Source organism: Gymnoscopelus microlampas, assembly GCF_963454915.1.
Source record: "Gymnoscopelus microlampas genome assembly, chromosome: 5".
Classification (NCBI taxonomy): Eukaryota; Metazoa; Chordata; class Actinopteri; order Myctophiformes; family Myctophidae; genus Gymnoscopelus; species Gymnoscopelus microlampas.
The window spans coordinates 8,260,202-8,282,172 of NC_139942.1; the positions used below are offsets into that span (position 1 = coordinate 8,260,202).

Consider the following 21,971-nt stretch of genomic DNA (forward strand, 5'->3'; position numbering starts at 1 on the left):
TGGGCAAAGGATTTACTCAAACAATGCTGCCAGTTTCAAAAACATGCAAAGAAAAGGAAAAGAAAAAGAAAACAACAAAGCATGACTGATTTGCAATATGAAGAAATCACCTCACTCGGTCATAAACAGAATGTAGAACTTTATTTTAAAAACAAACAGTCAAATATTTCATTTCAAGTTAGAAGGAAATTAATTATGAACTCACCTGTGCAAAAGATTGTGATTCTAGAAGTCCTGGGATGGTCAAAAAAACATCTCCATGCACAAACAAGTATCTCTTCCTGTCTTCTCTCCCTCCAAATTCAAACTGCAGGCTCCTGCAGCAGTTACTGTTGCCCCGCCCAGTCTGGTGTTATACAACTGTGGTCCCACCCACAAGTCCAATGATTCGTCCAATGAAAGAGCAGAACGTTGCTATACTGCTCAGTGATTTGAGGAGACATTTGACAATCCAGTTTGAAATGTATTATTATGACAACATCCATACAACGTTGCAGTCTAACATCATTAGACGTAGATATTTGGTTGGTTTTCCAACGTTGGTTAATCAATAACCAACGTCTGTTCAACGTATTATCCCAACGTCAGGTTGACGTCAAATACTGACATGCTGTTGTCGGATATTTGACCAAACCTAAATGTCTGCCCGATGTTATTATGTTAAATGTCAGTTTACATTGTATGTGTCATATGGCATTATGCTGTAGGCCTAATGCAAAAAGTGAAATATTTCCCTCAATCATTTATTTGATTAGCAATTAATATAATGCAAAAATAAAGAACTGCAACAGCTATGAAACATGAACAATGGTGAAAATCAGTACATTTACTCAAGTACTGTACTTAGCATTGTATTTTTTAAATTCACTTGTGTGTTTCTATCTTTTGATACTTTATTATTTTACTCCACTACATATCAGGGCAAACAATTATTTTACTTTTTGTGATTGATTGATTACTTTATTAGTCAGAAATGTAAACAGCATGAGGTACAGTCATGCATTTAGGCTGAAAGGGTAACAAAAAAAGTGTCTGTCTGTCTGTCTGTCTGTCTGTCTGTCTATCTGTCCGCCCTTCCGTCCACCCAGTAGTACATACATAGTGGTGTGGATGATAAATGGTGTCACAGTCACACACTCTTGCTCCATATGTCACAACTAAGGAAGACCCTGGTTTTGAGGTAGGCCGGTGTCTATGCATTGTAATGTATTGATGCATTTCTTTTCATATGGGTTTATTATTTAGGGCAGCATAGGTTACTGGTTAGATAATCAGAAGGTCCCCGGTTTGCCTCAAAGGCCCTGGATGGGGCGAAGTGTCCTGAGCAAGACACTGTAGGGGTGGACCCCTACAGTCCACCCACCCCAAGCGCTCAACATAAAACATTTGAGCAGCCATAAGCTGAAACTGAATTTGCCCTCTGGAACTAAGGAAGGTCTCCTGAAGCAAACTAAGGGCAAATTATTGACAATAAAGAGTTGACATGGCTGTCTACCTACCTCACTGTCGGTCGCATTCCTTTAAGATGCAGCTGGCTGATCACCGACAACTAACATCTGCTAAAGCGGAAGGGAAAAGGTATAACTGGCCTTAACCATGTTGCCTTGGCTCTAAATCCACACTGGCAAAGAAACCTGTAGCTAATCAGTCTCATATACAGCCACAGGTTCACTATAGGTGGGATGCTGGCATGTGCCCCAGGAGCAACTTGATGGTATTTGTCTGAAAGTCAAATTCAGTTATCTGGAAAAGGCTGAGGGTTATAGAAATGCACAAACACCTTTCTGGGCCATGGGGTGGCCCTGTAGCTCATCTGGAAGAATATAGTTGAACCACAGATGAAACAGCTACCAATTGCTCTGGTTGGACTATTGCAGGTTAAACAGATGCTAGATCATTACTCTATGTCACAACCTTCAGTACTTATTGTCCATATTCTACAGCCAGACTATGTTGGATTTTGTTTAAGTAACAGCCACATTAACCCAGCAAAATATCTACATCTAATGAGGTTTGAATGTTGAGGAGATCTTTTCATTATGAAGTTTAGCAGACATTGGGTTTTGGTCACAATACCCGACAATAGCATGTCAGTATTCTACAGCACGTTGGCATAATACGTTGAACAGACGTTGATTATTGGTCAGTTACCAACACAACCTAAAACCAACCAAATATCAATGTCTAGACTGCAACGTTGTGTGGACGTTGTCATAATAACGTTGGGCAGACACTAAGGTTTGGTCAAAAATCTGACAAAAGCATGTCAGTATTCGACGTCAACCTGACGTTGGGATAATACGTTGAACAAACGTTAGTTAATGGTTAGTTACCAACACAACCTAAAACCAACCAAATATCTACGTCTGATGATGTTAGACTGCAACGTTGTGTGGATGTTATCATAATAACATTGGGCAGACATTGAGGTTTGGTCAAATATCCGACAACAGCATGTCAGTATTCAACGTCAAACTGACGTTGAGATAATACGTTGGACAGACGTTGGTTATTGGTTAGTTACCAACACAACCTAAAACCAACCAAATATCAACGTCTGATGATGTTAGACTGCAACGTTGTGTGGACGTTCTCATAATAACGTTGGGCAGACATTTAGGTTTGGTCAAGAATCCGACAACAGCATGTCAGTATTCGACGTCAACATGACGTTGGGATAATACGTTGAACAGACGTTGGTTATTGGTTAGTTACCAACACAACCTAAAACCAACCAAATATCAACGTCTGATGATGTTAGACTGCAACGTTGTGTGGACGTTGTCATAATAACGTTGGGCAGACATTGAGGTTTGGTCAAGAATCCGACAACAGCATGTCAGTATTCGACGTCAACATGACGTTGGGATATTACGTTGAATAGACGTTGGTTATTGGTCAGTTACCAACACAACCTAAAACCAACCAAATATCAACGTCTAATGATGTTAGACTGCAACGTTGTGTGGACGTTGTCATAATAACGTTGGGCAGACATTGAGGTTTGGTCAAGAATCCGACAACAGCATGTCAGTATTCGACGTCAACATGACGTTGGGATATTACGTTGAATAGACGTTGGTTATTGGTCAGTTACCAACACAACCTAAAACCAACCAAATATCAACGTCAATTGACGTCAAATTAATACGTTGATACAACGTTGGAAGTTGACGTTGGTCCAACGTTGGATTTTGGTTAGCTGACGTCACGACCTAAATCCAACCAAAAATCAACGTCAACGGACGTCGCGTGCCAGCTGGGATAGTGCAGCTTTAACCCATTAAGACCTGGGGCCGATTCTAAAAATGTTCTCTAAATCCTAAAAGTTTTTGAACATAAAAGGATAAAGATTTGAGGTACAAATGTTCGCTTTAAAAAACATATATTCAAAGATTTTCAAAAATAGCAGATCTACAAGCTCATAGCGTGCCACTCTGTGTCACGCTATTACAATTTGTCTAACTTTCTTTAGACTAAAGTCTTTATTCCCGCTGCGTCGCGAGCCAGTGTCTCGAGCCAGTGTTGCCAGATTGTGTGAGAGAAATAAGGAGCCAGGTCTATGAAAACAAGCCTGCACTTTAAACCACACATTGGCTCTTTGAAAATAGCCGATCTACAAGCTCACCGTGCGTCGCATTTGCGACACGTTGTGAGCTTGTAGATCTGCCATTTTCAAAAAGAAAAGGTGAAATATTTGGAATATTATTTGAAACAGATAGGAGTCTGCGAAAAAAGACATTCATTTCGGCATCCTTGACATGCAAATGTTTGAGAACTGGTTTAAACATTTTTTTTAAATGGAAGCAAGCCCAAATAACTACAATTTAGAAACAAGCCCCCCCCCCCCCCAAAAAAAAGCAACCCGCAACTACCAATATTTACAAGCAACTTTACAGAAAAACAAGCCCAATGTCGCTTATAATAAGCAGATATGGCAACACTGCTCATGGCCCAGAATGCATTGCTTGTAAAAAACAAACAAACAGATCTACAAGCTCACAACGCATCGAATTGCGACAAGATGTAGATCTTTAGATCTGTTCATTTTAGTCATCAATTATTTAGAATCAATCTAGCATATTATTTGCCATTTGCCATATTAAGTAAATATGTTATTGGATGCATGTTGTCATAATAATAATAATAATAATAATAATAATAATAATAATGTATATTATTATTATTATTATTATTATTACATATAGTATTTATATCACATCACAAGAAAAGAAGAAAATAAAAAAATAAAATAATATTAACAATAAGGGTAATAATAATAATAATGATAATAATAATATGCTGTATATATACTGGTTGGGGGCAATTGTAACTGAAGATAATCTTCAAAGTCTAATGTTGGCAGGTATTATGTCTCCCCGGATCCAAACAGTTAAAATAGCAGATCTGAAAGCTCACAACGCGTCCCGGGCTTGTAGATCTGCTATTTTCACGGTGTGTTTTTTTTATTTATTAATTGATGGAATTTCTTCTTTTTTTATTTATTAATTAAATTATTTTGAGAAATCTTAAATATTTGTTTTTTTATTGATGAAGATTTTAGATTTGTGGGTGGGAAATCTTTTGAAAGAATAATATAAAATATTTTTGTAGGAAACGGAAAAAAATATTATTCAGGGTTTACAAAAAATATACATTTACATGACATGCAAATAAGCATTAAAAAGGTCTTAAAGGTCCTTAAATTGTCACTTCACTGTCATCTGGGGACCACCCCAGATCATGTGGGGACCCCCCATGTGGGTCCCGACCCACATGTTGAGAACCACTGATCTAACCAACTTGACCAGCTGATTGCTGGTCTGTCCAGCCATCTGACCAGCTAAGTCCAGCTGGTAAGCTGGTCTTTGCTGGTCTGTCCAGTGTCCAGCCATCTGACCAGCTAAGTCCAGCTAGTAAGCTGGTATTTGCAGGTCAGTCCACCCATTTGACCAGCAAAGACCAGCTACCAGCTTGGCTTTGCTGGTCAGTCCAGCCAGCCAGCTGGCTGACCAGCAAAGACCAGCAGAATCCAGCTTAGTGACCAGCTACCAACTACACTGGCAAACCAGCCTGACCAGCCTGACCAACTTGTCCAGCCTGGTATGCCATCTAAACCAGCTTAAGACCAGCCAAGACCAGCTAATACCAGCTAAAACCAGCTAAAACCAGCAACCATCATAAGCTGGTTTGTGCTGGTTTTTTCAGCAGGGAGATAAACACATCAAATCAAACATTACTCATAGGCAGTCTAATCTCCCAAATAGAAACTGAGATTATAGACTGGCTGTTAAATATACCCACAACAAATTAGATCTCATGTTTAACAGGACCCGGGACCCGTATGTGTCCGGATCTGTATCTTACCATAATCACTCGGACCCGGTCGGTTCCAGGTTTTATTATCTTGGACCTCGGGTCTGTTTAATGATGTATTATACCAGAGTGGATCCGAGAAGATCCGTGCTGCAGTACTGATGAATGGTGGAAAAAGTACTCAAATTGTTTACTTAATTAAAAGTATATCAATACTGCAATAAATACTCTGTTACAGGTAAAAGTCAGGTATTAAAATTTACTTGAGTAAAAGTACAAAAGTATTGGTATCAAAATGTACCTACAGTACCAAAAGTATAAAAGTACTCATTATGCAGAATGTCCCATTTCACAAGTTTTCAAATGTATAAATATAGCAGATATACAAGCTGACAATGCGTCGCTATGCAACACATTGTGTGCTTGTAGATCTGCTGTTTTCAAAAGGCCGAAATGTATATAGGGCTGAAGTGGTTATTGTATTGTGAAGACTGAACCAAACCAACACTCGGAGACAGTATGTGCGAAGGCCTCACAGGGTGTTTTATTAAAGGAGCTACACCATGAATTTAAAAAATAATAATAATATTTGATATCATATTGTTTATGTCCCTCAAACGTTTTTCAAAAGGTTTGAGCCTAAATCAAGCCTCAGATATACTCATTCCAACTAACTTCTCTCTGGCTTATAAAGCACTTTCACCTGCAATACCACATTGTCCTGTTTGGCACGGGGCGCTATTGAGCCAGTTTGTATGCATGTCATGTCCTGGTTCTGTGTGGAAAAAGTAAAAAAAAAAAATAAGAAAAAAATTTAAAAATTTTTTTTTTTTTTTTGATTTTTTTTTTTTGGTTAGAACTGAAAAACGGGAGAAATTGTTCCCAGACGTGACGTAGGGTGGGGGAACAAATCTGACGGACTGTTTTCAGACCAATTTACATAAAAACCACAAATAGCCTATGAAAGCCTGCATGCTCGAAGTCGGGTATTTGTTGGAACAGAAGAGAGGTGGGGGAGACCAAAAACACACAAAAATGAAGAAAAAGTAAAAATTCATGGTGTAGACCCTTTAATGAATATGGCACGTCCACAGGGTAAACCCTGGTGCCGTCTGTTTCTACGTTTCAAATCATGAATCAGAATAAAGCAAACTTTCAACCCCTCAGGGTTGGAGGGTAGAGAACAAGTGGTTGACATCAACGGAACCATGTCCTCATCCCTCCCGGTGAGCTGCGGGGTTCCTCAAGGCAGCATTCTAGGGCCGTTACTGTTTCTTCTATACATTAACGACATGAATGCTGCCTGTAACTGCAAACTGTTCCTGTTCGCTGATGACTCGGCACTCCTGATTTCGGGAGAGGACAAGTTGCAAGTCGAGGAAGCTCTCAGCTCTGAACTCTCAAAAATCCGTACCTGGCTTACCGATAACAAACTGTCACTACACCTTGGGAAAACCGAATCCATCCTATTTGGGACCAAACATTCCCTCAGTAAAATGAAGGTAAATGACTTCAAGGTCAAAGTCGATGACACAATCATCACTAGCAAAGAAGAGATTACCTATTTGGGATGTATTCTTGACAAACACCTGTCAGGTGAAAGCATGGCAACAAAGGTATTCAAAGGAGTAAACCAGAGAACCAGATTTATGGGCAGTGTTTCCTCCTTTGTCAACCCTCAGGCACTCAGGACCCTCTCGGGGGCCCTGATTCAGCCCCTTTTTGACTATGCTAGCTCCTCTTGGTACTCCAACACCTCAGTGTCACTGAAGACTAAGCTTCAAACCTCCCAAAACAAACTGATTCGACTACTTCTCGGACTGGGGCCCATGACCCACCTCTCTCCCACTCACTTTGCCAGCCTAGGCTGGCTCAGGGTGGAAGACAGGGTTATACAACTAAAAATGGGACTGGTCTTCAAAATTGTAAATGCAGATCTGCCCGAAATGCCCCCTATACCCGCATATCTGTATAAGTACCTCGAAAAAGTTAGTGACACCCACAGTCACAAAACTAGAGGGAGCGTAAACAATAATCTGGTAACACCCACCCATAAAACAAACATGGGCAAATTCTCCTTCTATAGCACTGCCACCAAGGAATGGAATAGTCTAACCCCATCCCTCAAAAAATGCAGTTCGCTGGGCTCATTCAAAACAGCCCTAAAAACTCATCTTTCTGGAGGCCTAAAGAGGAGCTAGTACCAGTTTCCCTGTAGACAGACGACCCCCCCCCTCCCCCTTTTCTTGTACATACTTTTTATTTTATTTTCTAATGTTTTTTTTTTTTTTTTGTATATATATTTTTTTTGTACATAATGGTATTTCTTTCCCCCTCTGTATTCTTATGTTGATTATTGAACTGTTTGGTTGCTACTATATATGTCTATGAAATTAATTCAAGGACCCCAATGGAAACAAGCCCGCAAGGACTTTTTTGGCCGGACCTTTTAGACAAAAGTATTATAAATGTAACTGTGTTGTTTTACATTCTTTTTGCCTAATAAAAATTTCAATCAAAATTCAATCAAAATCAATCAGGGCTCAGTGTCAATAATGGTCCATGCGTAATTCCTCTGCCCGCGCTCTGCGGGGGATTCCTGTCCATGAACGGTCTGTTAATACGTCGGATCCTAGGTTGCCTATAACAGAGGGATATAACCATTAGTCTCCGAGTTATATACACCAGGTAATGAGGAGAAGAATAAGTGGGGGTTCGCTTACCGCCTATGCACCTGTCCGGTCAGCGTGGAGAGTCAGGCCATACTGAGGCAGAGACGGTGCTTGTGCTTTGTTTGTGCGCTCCCCAGCTGGGCGCCGCAGGTGCGTTCACTTCAGGCTGATTCCACAGGTAGACGGGCAGGTAATGCCCGTCGATGACGCAACCCAGCTGGGGGCGGGGCCTGGCTGGCCGTGCACCGCCTCTGCCCCACTGACTCTCCTTGCTGAGGTGCTTACCTGGCAGGCGGTTGCCTAGCGACACCCCACATATCCCCCCCTAAGCTCCACGCCTGGGTCGGGAGCTTCACTTCCTAGTTCATATAGCCTCGAGAGGGCGTCGGCGTGGGGGGATCTCTTTCCCTGGACGGTGTTCCACGGTGAAATGGTAGTCTTGGAGCTCGAGGAACCATCTAGTGACCCGGTCATTTCGGTTCTTGTTCCTGGCCATCCACTTCAACGGGTCGTGGTCCGTGACGAGCGTGAAGGTCCGTCCCCAGAGGTAGTAGCGCAGGTGATGGATGGCCCACTTCACTGCGAGGCACTCTTTCTCCACTGTGGCGTAGTTTCGCTCATGTTTGAGGAGTTTCCCGGAGATGAAGGTGACCGGGTGCTCGTCTCCCTCCACCACCTGCGCCAGCACGGCTCCGACCCCGGTGCCGGACGCATCGGTGTGGAGGAGAAATGGCTTCTGGAGGTCTGGGGCTATCAGCACCGGTTCCTCGCACAAGGCAGCCTTCAGCGTCACAAACGCCGCCTCAGTCTCCGCTGTCCAGGCAACGTGGTGGGGCAGGCTCTGGCGAGTCAGCTCGTACAGGGGTGCTGCAATAGTAGCGTAATTTTTAATAAACTTTTGATAATATGAGATTAGACCCATAAAATATTTTACTTGTCTCTTAGTTGCAGGCCGGGGCCAGTCCCGGATCCGCTCCACTTTCCGGACCTGGGGCTTCACACACCCCCGTCCGATGGTGTATCCTAGATAATCAGTCTCGGCCAGACCCACCCGGCACTTCTTGGCGTTGGCGGTGAGGCCGGCTCGTCTTAGGGCCCCCAGGACGGCGTCGAGGTGCAGGAGGTGCTGGGTCCAACTGGGGCTGTGTATGATGATATCGTCAAGGTACGCGGCAGCGTAGTCACGGTGGGGCCGCAGGACCCGGTCCATCAGTCGTTGGAAGGTGGCGGGGGCCCCATGGACTCCAAATGGCAGGACGCGGTACTGGAAGAGGCCCTCGGGGGTGGAGAACGCCGTCTTGGCCTTGGCTCTTTCCGTCAGGGGCACCTGCCAGTACCCCTTCGTTAGGTCCAGCGTGCTGACGAACCGGGCCGGTCCCAGCTGCTCGATCAGCTCGTCAACCCGGGGCATGGGGCAGGCATCGAAGGCCGAGACTTCATTCAGCTTCCTAAAGTCATTACAGAACATCAGGGTCCCGTCAGGTTTCGGCACGATCACAATTGGGCTGGACCATGGGCTGTGGGACTCCTCTATTACGCCAAGCTCTAACATCTTCTTCACCTCCTCTTTAATGGCCACTCGTCGGGCCTCAGGTATTCGGTAGGGCCGCTGGCGCACTATTTCGCCGGGGTTGGTGCGGCTGTCATGGCGGATGGCGTTGGTTCGGCCAGGCAGCTCGGAGAAGATGTCGTCACTGCGCGCCAGCAGCTCCTTCAGGTCCTGGCGTTGCGACGGGGCGAGGTCTTCTCCGGTCGGCACTGCGGCTGGGGTCCGCGGGGAGGTGGTGGCCAGTTGGACCGAGGAAGGCAGCGGGCCCGCTGTGTGCCACCTTTTTAGAATATTGACGTGGTAAATCTGGTGGCTTTTGCGCCGGCCCGGCTGCCTCACTCGGTAATCGACCGGGCCTACTTTCTCCACCACCTCATAGGGCCCTTTCCACTGGGCCAGGAACTTGCACTCGGAGGTGGGGACCAGTACCAACACCTTCTCCCCGACCTGGAACTCCCGGAGCGTGGCCCCCCGGTTGTAGGTGCGGCACTGGTCCCTCTGTGCCTGCTCCATGTGCTGGCGGACCAGTGGCCAGATCCTCTTCGCTCTGGTTTGTAGTTGCACCACATGTTCGATTACGCTCCGGTGGGGGGACGGCTGGCTTTCCCAGGCCTCCTTGGCGAGGTCCAACAGGCCGCGGGGTCTCCTCCCATACACGAGTTCGAATGGAGAGAACCCCGTGGAAGCCTGTGGCACCTCTCTGATGGCGAACAGGACGTAGGGAATTAATTGGTCCCAGTCCTTGCCATCAACATCAATCAACTTTTTTGACATTTTCTTTAAGGTTTGGTTAAAACGCTCCACCAGGCCGGTCTGGGGGTGATATACCGAGGTGCGTATGCGTTTTACATTTAGCCAGCGGTACAACAGTGTCATGACTCGAGACATAAAACAAGTGCCCTGGTCCGTGAGGACCTCGTCAGCGATTCCCACCCGACTAAAGAGCATTAACAGTTTGTGCGCAACAGCCTTGGCTGAAGCGGTGCGTAACGGTATGGCCTCTGGATAACGGGTGGCATAGTCGACAATGACAAGTATATAACGGTAGCCCCGGGCGGATTTGGGGAGTGGGCCCACAATGTCCATTGCAAGTCGTGAAAACGGTACACCGATAATTGGTAGCGGAACGAGGGGGTTACGTTGTGAGGGACGGGGAGACATTTTTTGACATTCCGGACAGCTCCTCTGCCCCACTGACTCTCCTTGCTGAGGTGCTTACCTGGCAGGCGGTCACCTAGCGACACCCCACAGTATGTTTTGTAATAATAATCACAATCTACAAAGTAACTAGTAAATAAAGTGTTCAAATAATTGTAGTGGAGTAAAAGTACAATGTCTGCCTCTGAGATGTAGTGGAGTAGAAGTAAAAGTACTGAAAATTGGAAATGCTCCAGTAATGTAAAAGTACCTCAAAATTACAGTAGGCTACCTGAGTAAATGTACTTTTTACACCACTGCTGATCGATAGAGAAAAGCATGAAGTGCTAAGATGATTAAACTGACCTGGGATCAGGTGCAGCTGCGTTGGATCCATTTATTTTTCAATTAAAATAAATGATTTTGAATATGATTTTATTCATTTTTTATTTTCAATATTAGACTGACAGTCCTACATAGGCTATTATAATCTATCCCCACCTGAAGGATGGTTATCACACTTTTATATAACTTAAGGCCATATGCATTCATTATGCTTCATCTTGTGGTGCCATCTAAAATTGTATTCCTTGGCTTGCAAGCAGCCAAAACTTGAGTATCCTCTTTATACTTTTGGATAGTGTGTCATAGCAGCAGATTAAATGTCTAGCGGTCTCAAGCAGTCTGTCTCTCTACACAAGTAGCAGCTGCAATCCATACAATAACGACAAATTTATGCTTCGACGTACAACGGTGTTGCGCCCCGAATATATTCAATCTGCGCTGCCTTGTGAGCTTGTAGATCTGCAAAGCGATCCTATGATGAATCATGCTTAATGATGTGGCGTTGTACCCTATACGTCTGGCAGAATGGGGTAATAATAATGAGAAATATAGCTGCAAGCAGCGATAATACAGGGCCAGACATGGAAACTGGAGAGAGAGAGAGGGAGAGAGACATGGAAACTGGAGAGAGAGAGAGAGAGAGAGAGAGAGAGAGAGAGAGAGAGAGAGAGAGAGAGCGTAATGGATACTGGAGAGAGAGAGAGAGAGAGAGAGAGAGAGAGAGAGAGACATGGAAACTGGGGAGAGAGAGAGACATGGAAACTGGAGAGAGAGAGAGAGAGAGAGAGAGACATGGATACTGGAGAGAGAGAGAGAGAGAGAGAGAGACATGGAAACAGAATAGATTGGAGAGAGAGAGAGAGCCATGGAAACGGAATAGATTGATGAGAGAGAGAGATGGAAACAGAATGGATTGATTGGACTTCTCAACCTATTGCCATTATCAGGAATCGAACTCTCAACCTTCGGACTAATAGGCTGCAACACTACCTATAGTGCTATAGCTTTGTCCAGGCTGATGTTGTCTGTTGAAGATCATAAACTCTTGCCTTCTGTCATGAACCAAGCCAACACTAAGATCACTCGTTCACAAACCATTTACCAATAGAGAAATTGTATGTCTCCTCGCAACCGAAAACAGTGAAAGGAGCCGATCTACAAGTTCAGAAACACGTTGCTATCTGAAAAGTTTTGAGATTGTAGATCGGCTATTTTCAGAATGAAGTATGTCATACATTGAACATAAGCATTTCAGGTTATCTTTACCATTTGCACATGTATTCATTGATACAGTCATGTTGTTTGCAATTCAACTTAAATGAAGTCTGCATCAAGTGAGGCTTGAACTAGCGACCTTAAGATTGTGAGGCACTTATTTAAGGGAGACGCCATTGGACCAACAGACAAGGAACTGTGAAAAAGGAGATCACACAGATGATACAGTTTCACGCAAATAGCTGAAAAATCCTGGGTTTAAGTGTTTTTCAAACTGTTCAAAATTGCGGACAATCTAAGGGCGGAGCTTACTGGTCAAAGCGATACATGTGTTCCTCATGAGTCAAAGCACAAGTGTAAGCAAGTTTCACAACTTTCGGCCAAACGAGGCATGACTTTTGCCTATTTAAAGTTTGCATTTAAAAAAAATTGCTATAGCGCCCCCCTTTGGCCAATTGGAGTAAGATTGGTTTCAGTGATATTTGGAATGACCCTGTACATTTCTGCAAAGTTTCAAAGAAATGTGAGTCTGCATGTATATTTTAGGCACAGATGAATGATTTTCATAAAACTGTAATAGTTAAAATCTATCTCCTCCTGGGATTTTTGAGTAATCTGCATGAAACTTTTTACACATGAACTTTGGACCTATGCCGACTCAACGATGCAGCGGATATTCCATAAATGAAAAAATGCAGAAGTTAGGAGCCAATGACTGTTTTTCATATAATTCAAAATAGTGGGAGATCTAAAGGTCAGAGGTCAAAAGTCAGAGTGTGAAAGTTGTTCAGCATGAGGAGACGCATATGTGTATTGAAGTTTCATGGCTGTAGGTCAAATAGGGCATGAGTTGTACCTGTTCAAAGTTGGCATTTTCAATTGAGTGCTATAGTGCCACCTTTGGACGAAAGATTGTGAGATTTATTTTTTGATAGTTTTTCATGACCATCTACCATATGGCCAAAAAAGTGGCAGAAGTGACAGAAAGAGGGGAAGAATAAAACAGGTACAGAGCTGAGAGCTCTGTCCCTGTAATAAAAGTATGTAAAATCATTCAAATTACGGATTACCTGGTGGCGCTATAATAGGCCAATGTGAAAAGGGTGCCATTTCTTATTAGGCCTTGCACGGAAATCGGACACTGCATTCATGGCTTGAGACATTTTGTGCAAAAAAAAAATGTTTTGCTAAATTAGACCTGCTGGTGGCTCTATAACAGGCCAATGTTAAAAGGGTGGCATTTGTTCCTCAACATAGTGTGCAGGTGCGTGCAAAGTTTGACCGCAATCGGACGGTGCGTTCATGATTTGCTGAGTTTTGTTCAAAACAAGCCACTACTGCAAACTTTAGATGCCAATCTTAGCCAATGAGAATGGAATATGAAAAATCAAACACATCCGTCTTGATCACATGACTATGGAGATCATGTGTACCGATTTGCGTGAAATTTGGATACAATCGGAAGGAGTAATATAAATAAATGTGTTTTACGTAAGTCGGCCTCCTGGTGGCGCTATAAAAGGCAGATGTGAAAAATGCAGCGCAAAAGGTTTTTCTTTGACCTCTAGGGAGTGCGCATACAAAGTTTTACACAGATCGGTGCAGTTATAGGTACAAACATGAATCCGCCTGTTATAGCACCACCATGTGGCTGATTTAAACATTTTCAAGTGCCATTTCTTCCTCGGCATAGTGGAAATATGCGTGCAAAATTTCACGGAAATTGCATGCTGTGTTCATGATTTGAGGCATTTTGTTCAAAACGGAGTACTCCTGCAAACTTTGGAAGCCATTTTTAGCCAATTAGGATGGAATATGAAAAATCTGAAAGACCTGTTTCGTTTAATGACTATAGAGATACTGTGTACCGATTTGCGGGATTTCTGGACAAAATCTGTAGGAGTACTGTCAAAAAATATGTTTTGCACAAATTGGCCTCCTGGTGGCGCTATAAAAGGCCCATGTAAAAAATTGGAGCAGGAGTTCGGAATTGGCATCCAGGGAGTGTGTGTGCTCAGTTTCGCTGCAATCAAGGCAACGGTGGCAGAGATTAGCTGGTCACAGACGGACGGACGGACGGACGGACAGGGGGTAAAACATACTCTCTCGCCATGCCTTTCGGCCTGGCGGAGACAATAAAGTGGGAGTGAAATCCGTTTTTATTTAGAACTTAATATATATTTACATGAACTTAAATAGACGTTAACGTGTGTGTGCGGGCAGGGGTGATGGCCTCCATAAGATGAATCTGAGGGCGGAACACACAGGCGTTGCTAGGTATGTGCAGAAACCGGTTTATTAGTTTCATGGTAGAGCAAAGTAGAATATGACAAGAACATGCTTGCAAAATGCACGTATGCAACGGCCACGTGCCATGTGAATGGCAACGATCGACTTGCCGTACAGCACGTTAAGTTACATTTCTTTGACAAGACTTTCAGAGGTCCTTTATCTCTTTCTCTCTCTCTCTCTCTCTCTCTCTCTCTCTCTCTCTCTCTCTCTCTCTCCATGCCAGGAGATAATAAAACACCTTTCTATCTAGTCAGATAACGCCCATTACAAATTCATTACTATTAATTATATAATAGTTTTGTTTTAAATGTTCTAGCCTATTTTTTTTTTAAATAGATAGCATTTTATTTAGACAGATGCTAGGTCATTGTTGACCTGGCATCCTAAGTGTGTGTATAATTTCAATGTACATCATTTCCACCAGTTTTTCCATCAGATTTTGCCCTTTCCCATTTCATTGGGTTCTGTTTTGTAGTGAAGCCACACTTAGGAGCTTTTTCCACCACGGTCCATATTGTTGCTCGCTCCGGTGTGTGTCTGTCTGTGTGTGTGTGTGTGTGTGTGTGTGTGTGTGTGTGTGTGTGTGTGTGTGTGTGTGTGTGTGTGTGTGTGTGTGTGTGTGTGTGTGTGCGTGCGTGCGTGCATCCGTGTGTGCGTGCAGTGTAGCTAGGTATGTGTAGAAACCGGTTTATTAGTTTCATGGTAGAGCAAAGTAGAACATGACACAAACATGCTTGCATAATGCACATGCAACGGCCACGTGCCATGTGAATGGCAATAACATTACTATTAATATAATAGTTTTGTTTTAAATGTTCCAGCCTAAAAACATTAAATTAGATAGCATTTTAATTAGACAGATGCCAGGTCATTGTTGACCTGGCATCCTAAGTGTGTGTAGTTTCAATGTACATAATTTCTTTATGTTTTGATATTACTATAATGTTTAGACTGATGGATAGGTTATTGGTTCATCTATGATCCTATAGATTACTGAGGCACTACACTATGCATTTGATGTATTAACTCGAGTTTATCTTGCTTACTGTAAATCAGGTCTGTAAATTGTAATTTGGCTCTTGTAATGTACACGGTGTCCTAGTTATTTGTGCTTGTGAAATAGCCTTATTTATTATTAAATAATAGGCTATGGGTGTGTGTGTGTGTGTGTGTGTGTGTGTGTGTGTGTGTGTGTGTGTGTGTGTGTGTGTGGGGGGGCAAATTCCTCAGGGCCAGCACTGGGTACAGCTGTAAAAACAAAACATTAAAAAACAAAACATAGTTGACCCCATTGTAGACTGTCGGGTTTATCAAATGAATGCATGTTTAACATAATTCAGCACGGTTTCAAGAGATAACACACCAAGAGATAACATTAACTTCAATCAAACAGCAAGTGAGATATACTACACACACACACACACACACACACACACACACACACACACACACACACACACACACACACACACACACACACACACACACACACACACACACACACACACACACACACTCACTCTGTTACAAGTACAAGTCAGGAATTCAAAATTTACTTGAGTAAAAGTAATGGTATCAAAATGTACTTAAAGTACCAAAAGTAAAACATACTCATTATGCAGAATGTCTTGCTTCACAAATTTTCAAATGTATAACAATCTTTAGAAAATAGGACGAGACCAAGACCGTCAATAGGATCTCCGGGAGGATACATTCTATAGCCCGAAGGGACAGGGGGGGGGCTCCCTAGGGCAAATTCCTCAGGGCCAGCACTGGGTACAGCTGTAAAAACAAAACATTAAAAAACAAAACATAGTTGACCCCATTGTAGACTGTCGGGTTTATCAAATGAATGCAGGTTTAACATAATTCAGCACGGTTTCAAGAGATAACACACCAAGAGATAACATTAACTTCAATCAAACAGCAAGTGAGATATACTACACACACACACACACACACACACACACACACACACACACACACACACACACACACACACACACACACACACACACACACACACACACACACACACACACACACACACACACACACTCACTCTGTTACAAGTACAAGTCAGGAATTCAAAATTTACTTGAGTAAAAGTAATGGTATCAAAATGTACTTAAAGTACCAAAAGTAAAACATACTCATTATGCAGAATGTCTTGCTTCACAAATTTTCAAATGTATAACAATCTTTAGAAAATAGGACGAGACCAAGACCGTCAATAGGATCTCCGGGAGGATACATTCTATAGCCCGAAGGGACAGTCGTGGGTTCTATTGGTTGTTGTTGGTTGTCAGGGCAATATCACAACCAATCGGTGGACAGGCTCAACCTGGGCCTCGTCTTTTTTCCAAAGACACGCCCCCTTTCCAAGGGGTATAAATATGAACGCGAGTGCACGCCACTTACTCCTCCCATTTAATGCCTTATAAGGCCCTAACTCCTCCCTTTTTTTGCAGGCTGTTTATAGGAGTGTGTTACACACATTCAAAAAAAATCTATTGTCATGTTTGCCCGCTGTGGTGACATTCTCCCTGAAGAGTTGATGACAACAAGATGCGGTCTCTGCCTCTGTTCCTCATCCTTCTGACAGGTTGGAACAATTTAGTCATATTCTGTTCGTTTACAGCTTCCCTTTTATGATGGGGAATCCTTAATCATTTCTGATTATTCCCAAAGTAACAGATACTGTACATTACAGTGAGCCAAAAGAAGATGATTGTTGTTGACTACAGCAGCCTATTTCAATGAGTTTTATAGAGGTGGTTGATCCATAATACAAAATCCCTGGAAGGAGGTCCTACATTGCTGTAGTGACCACATTAGAATCTTTATCTTTAAAGTGCAAATGTGCACGTCTTATTGTCTTTCGGCCTGGCGAGAGTATGTTTTACCCCCTGTCCGTCCATCTGTCCGTCCGTCCGTCCGTCCGTCATTCTGTCTGTGTACAGCTAATCTCTGGCACCGTTGGCTTGATTGCATCGCAACTATGCACACACACACCCTGGATGCCAGAGCAGAACCTCTGCACATGGGCCTTTTATAGCGCCACCAGGAGGCCGATTTGTGCGAAACATATTTTTTGATAGTACTCCTACAGATTTTGTCCAAGAATCACGCAAACCGGTACAACGTATCTTTATTTATATATATATATATATATTTATTTATATCTAGTCATTAAACAAAACCTATCTTTCAGATTTTTCATATTCCATCCTGATTGGCTAAAAATGGCTTCCAAAGATTGCAGGAGTGCTCCGTTTTGAACAAAATGCCTCAAATCATGAACACAGAGTGCAATTTCCGTGAAATTTTGCGCGCGTATTCCCACTATGCCGAGGAAGAAATGCCACTTGAAAGAAATCCAATCGGCCTCATGGTGGCGCTATAACAGGCCGATTCGTGTTTTTACCTACAACTGCACCAATCTGTGTAAATCTTTGTATGCGCACTCCCTAGAGGTCAAGGAAAAAACCTTTGCCCTGCACTTTTCACATCTGCCTTTTATAGCTCCACCAGGAGGCCGACTTATGTAAAACACTTTTTTTAATACTTCTTCCGATTTTATCCAAATTCCACGCAAATCGGTACACATGATCCCTATAGTCATGTGATAGTGGCTTGTTTTGAACAAAATTCCACAAATCATGAACGCACCGGTCAAACTTTGCACGCACATTCACACTGTGCTGAGGAACAAATGCCACCCTTTTAACATTGGCCTGTTACAGAGCCACCAGCAGGTCTAATTTAGCAAAACACATTTTTTTGAACAAAATGCCTCAAATCATGAATGCAGTGTCCGATTGCCGTGCAAGGCCTAATAAGAAATGGCACCCTTTTCACATTGGCCTATTATAGCGCCACCATGAGGCCACAATAAGCTACCTGACCTGGCGGAGACCTGTGCTCCGAGGAGCAAATTTTTTTTTACCTCTTTTTCTCCCCAATTTAGTCGCTATGCCAACAGGTGACGCCTCAGCCCGTAGGAGTACGTGCAATGACAGATATCACCCTCCCCGCCCGGCTTCCCTCCCCTAAACACGGGCCAATTGTGTTCGTGTAGACGCTCGACAAAGCCATATGCACCACGGTGGCTTCGAACCCACAACCTCCATGCTGGTGGGAAGTGACTTTACCACTGCGCCACCCGAGCGCCTAATGAGATAGACTTTTAATCAATCGTCTCTGAAACATGTTTACAGCTGGAGAAAGAGTGACAGCATGGGACAACAACTTTAACCGAGTTTTGACTCGTGAATGTTCAAAGGGCCAAGCTGTTTCCCACATCTCAAGGTACAGAAATAAATAAATAAATGAGGACATACGCACGCACGCTACACACGCACACGCAACACACACACACACACACGCACACGCACACGCACACGCACACGCACACGCACACACACACACACATCGACCTGCTTAAGCAACATTTCTTTGTTAATAGTATCAATCATTCCATCACTTTCATTTCTTTCCAAGCTATCACGACAACCGTCATGATGATCGACGCTACGCTCTCCAATGCAAGGCAGCTGTGACCTTCAATGAGTGTTCCTGGTCAGGCTGGGTCAACAGTATTGATCGTCCCGTGAACTTCAACTGTCGTGACGACTTTGTCATCACTGGGATGAAGACTTATCACAGCAATCGCCACGAAGACAGACGGTAAGAACAGTTGCATGAAAAGCTGGCATGAAATATAAGGCCTTAGCATTAGGGTATTATACAAAGGACTATTTAATTAGCAACATCGGCAGCTACTGTGTGTGTGTGTGTGTGTGTGTGTGTGTGTGTGTGTGTGTGTGTGTGTGTGTGTGTGTGTGTGTGTGTGTGTGTGTGTGTGTGCGCGCAAGGCGCTACATCCACCCGGAGCAGAAATGTGTGGGTAGGGAGCTAATTGGCATAATGACGATGAAAAAAGGGGTACAAATATTTGTCATCTAAATAAAAGGGAGAAAAAAATTAATGGAATGGATGGAACCCCCCCCCCCCCCAGCCACCTCCAATGAAAAAATAAATAAATACAATATAATTTCAGATGGGAGTTTAAGTGCTGTAAGTCCCCTCGACTGCAAACACATGGATGCCAAGAAACAGACTGGGTGAACAACTGGGACCAGTACTTCTCCTGGGGAGTTCCTGGAGGAAACTTCTTGACAGGCGTGTACAGTTACCACGAGAATGGCAAGGAGTAAGTACAGTCACAGCCCCACGTTGTTTTTTTCTTTGTCTCTCTAACTGCAATGTTGTTCTTTATCATTCATTATTACAAATATTATGTAGTTTCCCCTACAGTTATATACAATATGGGTGTTTGGGGTCTTGCAACAGACCCCGGCCTGTGTCCAAGTGACATGCTACTGCCCCCACTGTCTCTTGAGGGTAGCTAGAGGGGTGCAATACGTTAGTCCGACAGCGCATTCCTCCGACAGCGCAGTGCTCCGACATTAAACAGTAAACCCGAACCAAACCCGCACCCTAACCCTAACCGCACGCGGATGCCACATAGTCGGAGAAAAGGTCTGTCGGATTAACGCATGCCTCCCAGCTAGAGACAGTGCTAATTGGGGGTTAGGGTTAGCCTTATTTTATATAGCACCACATCACATTAGAAGTCATTTAAGGTCACTTTCAGTAGAGAACAGGTCTAGTTTGTGACACACACACACACACACACACACACACACACACACACACACACACACACACACACACACACACACACACACACACACACACACACAGGCAGAGAGAGGAGAGAAATATATGTGTTTAGTGAACGTTAAATGTAATAGATATCCACAATCCAACTGGTAAATCATGTTACATCGACCCCAACCATCTGAAAAGCAAGCAAAGATATCCAGAAAACTCTGTTTCTACGATGTCACGGATAACAAAACAATTGTTGTTTGAGACTTGTACTTGAACCGAAGCCAATCAGTGGTGGAAAAAGTACTTAGGTTTTTTACTTAAGTAAAAGTATCAATACGGCAATGTAGAAATTCTCTGTTACAAGTGAAAGTCTGTTATTCATAATGTAATAAATGTAAAATTACAAAAGTATTACCATCAAAATATACTTAACACATTCGGTGACAGAATTTTATAATAACAGGTGCCATAAATCTCACCGTTGCGCAGCACGCGGTGCTGTTTAAGCTGTAGACTCCACGACGAGCAATCCATGTGAAACAATGCATGTGTGCAGGGTGCACGATGGTCCTGGCTAACGCCTGGAACGATAACATCTCTCACGCGAGTCACAATGGCGCAGTGATCGTACAAAATGAGTCGTTTTCCCCAATGTAAAAAGTTTCGGACATGGGTTTTAGAGAAGGAGATAGAATGGAAACGGATGGGGAGCCATGTTTTTTGGCAGGGTGATACACCTGCCCCTTCCTTCTCAGAGTCACCGTGGGTGATTCCAGAGCTGCTCCAGCCCCCCCCCCCCCCCCCCCCCACGTGAAAAAGAAAATTAAAAAAATGAAAACACGTTTGAACCGTGTTTGGCACCCGATGTGTTCAAGGACCAAAAGCACAAGTACGCAATATGCAGAATGTACTAAGTTTTCAAATGTATAAATCTTTTGAAAATATAGCAGATCTACAAGCTCACAACATGTCGCACCGCGTCGCCTTTGCAAGGCGTTGTGAGCTTGTAGATCGGCTATTTTCAGACATTTTAGTACTTTTACTTTTGGTACATTAAGTATATTTTGATGCCAATACATTTTGAACACAGGCCTTTTACTTGTAATTATTATAATGTGGTATTGTTACTTTTACTTCAGTACAATATCTGAGTACTTCTTCCACCACTGGTTGGTCATTCAATTTACTATGCTGTGTTTTATATTGACAGGGATCGTCGCTTCCGTTTCAAGTACTGCCAGGGACGTATCCACTGAAGACCAAGACTGTGGCAGCAATACATTCTATGATTGTCTGTAATTGCCCGTCTATTCATCGTATTATTCATTTACTTTCGGCTTCATTCTCATGACTGTATAGAGTTGGTTCATTATAATCTCACATTGTTATGGATATGAATGGGTGTTGTATCAGAGACAGTAAGAAAGTACACCTGTGTAGTGTTCATAGCAATGAGGAATGGGGTTAGATTTGTATCCTCTTAGGGAGATTGTATCGTCTTTCGGGAGACTAACCTTCTGGTCAGGTTAATTTCTTTATTATACTTTATATCTCTGTCGTATCAAATAAATATTCAATCATTTAAGTGGTCATTGTTTATTATCTTACCAAGGAAATACGTAATTGTCATGATTGTTCATGACAAGTCATGAAACTGTGTTTCTAATTACAGCCCAGAAGATAGTTTATCATGTATAGTAAATACTATCACTATGATTTAGATACATGTGGGGGTTTCAATTACTTTAGATATATTCAAGAAGCAG

The 21,971-nt window shown here is 43.1% G+C and overlaps 1 protein-coding gene across 2 annotated transcripts in view; it reads left to right on the top strand.

Moving 5' to 3' along the window:
• The window catches only part of LOC311045487 (dermatopontin-like), a 47,558-nt gene extending 25,913 nt beyond the window's left edge, over nt 1-21,645 (top strand). Inside the window, exons 3-5 of one of the 2 annotated variants that reach the window (XM_084057373.1) lie at nt 19,030-19,215; nt 19,589-19,741; nt 21,416-21,645. In XM_084057373.1, coding sequence (XP_083913499.1) covers nt 19,030-19,215; nt 19,589-19,741; nt 21,416-21,461 — 385 coding nt within the window. In that variant the 3' untranslated portion in view covers nt 21,462-21,645. The remainder of the gene's footprint in view (nt 1-19,029; nt 19,216-19,588; nt 19,742-21,415) is intronic. The other variant, XM_084057372.1, reaches the window with a different exon arrangement.
• The last annotated feature ends 326 nt before the right edge of the window (nt 21,646-21,971 follow it).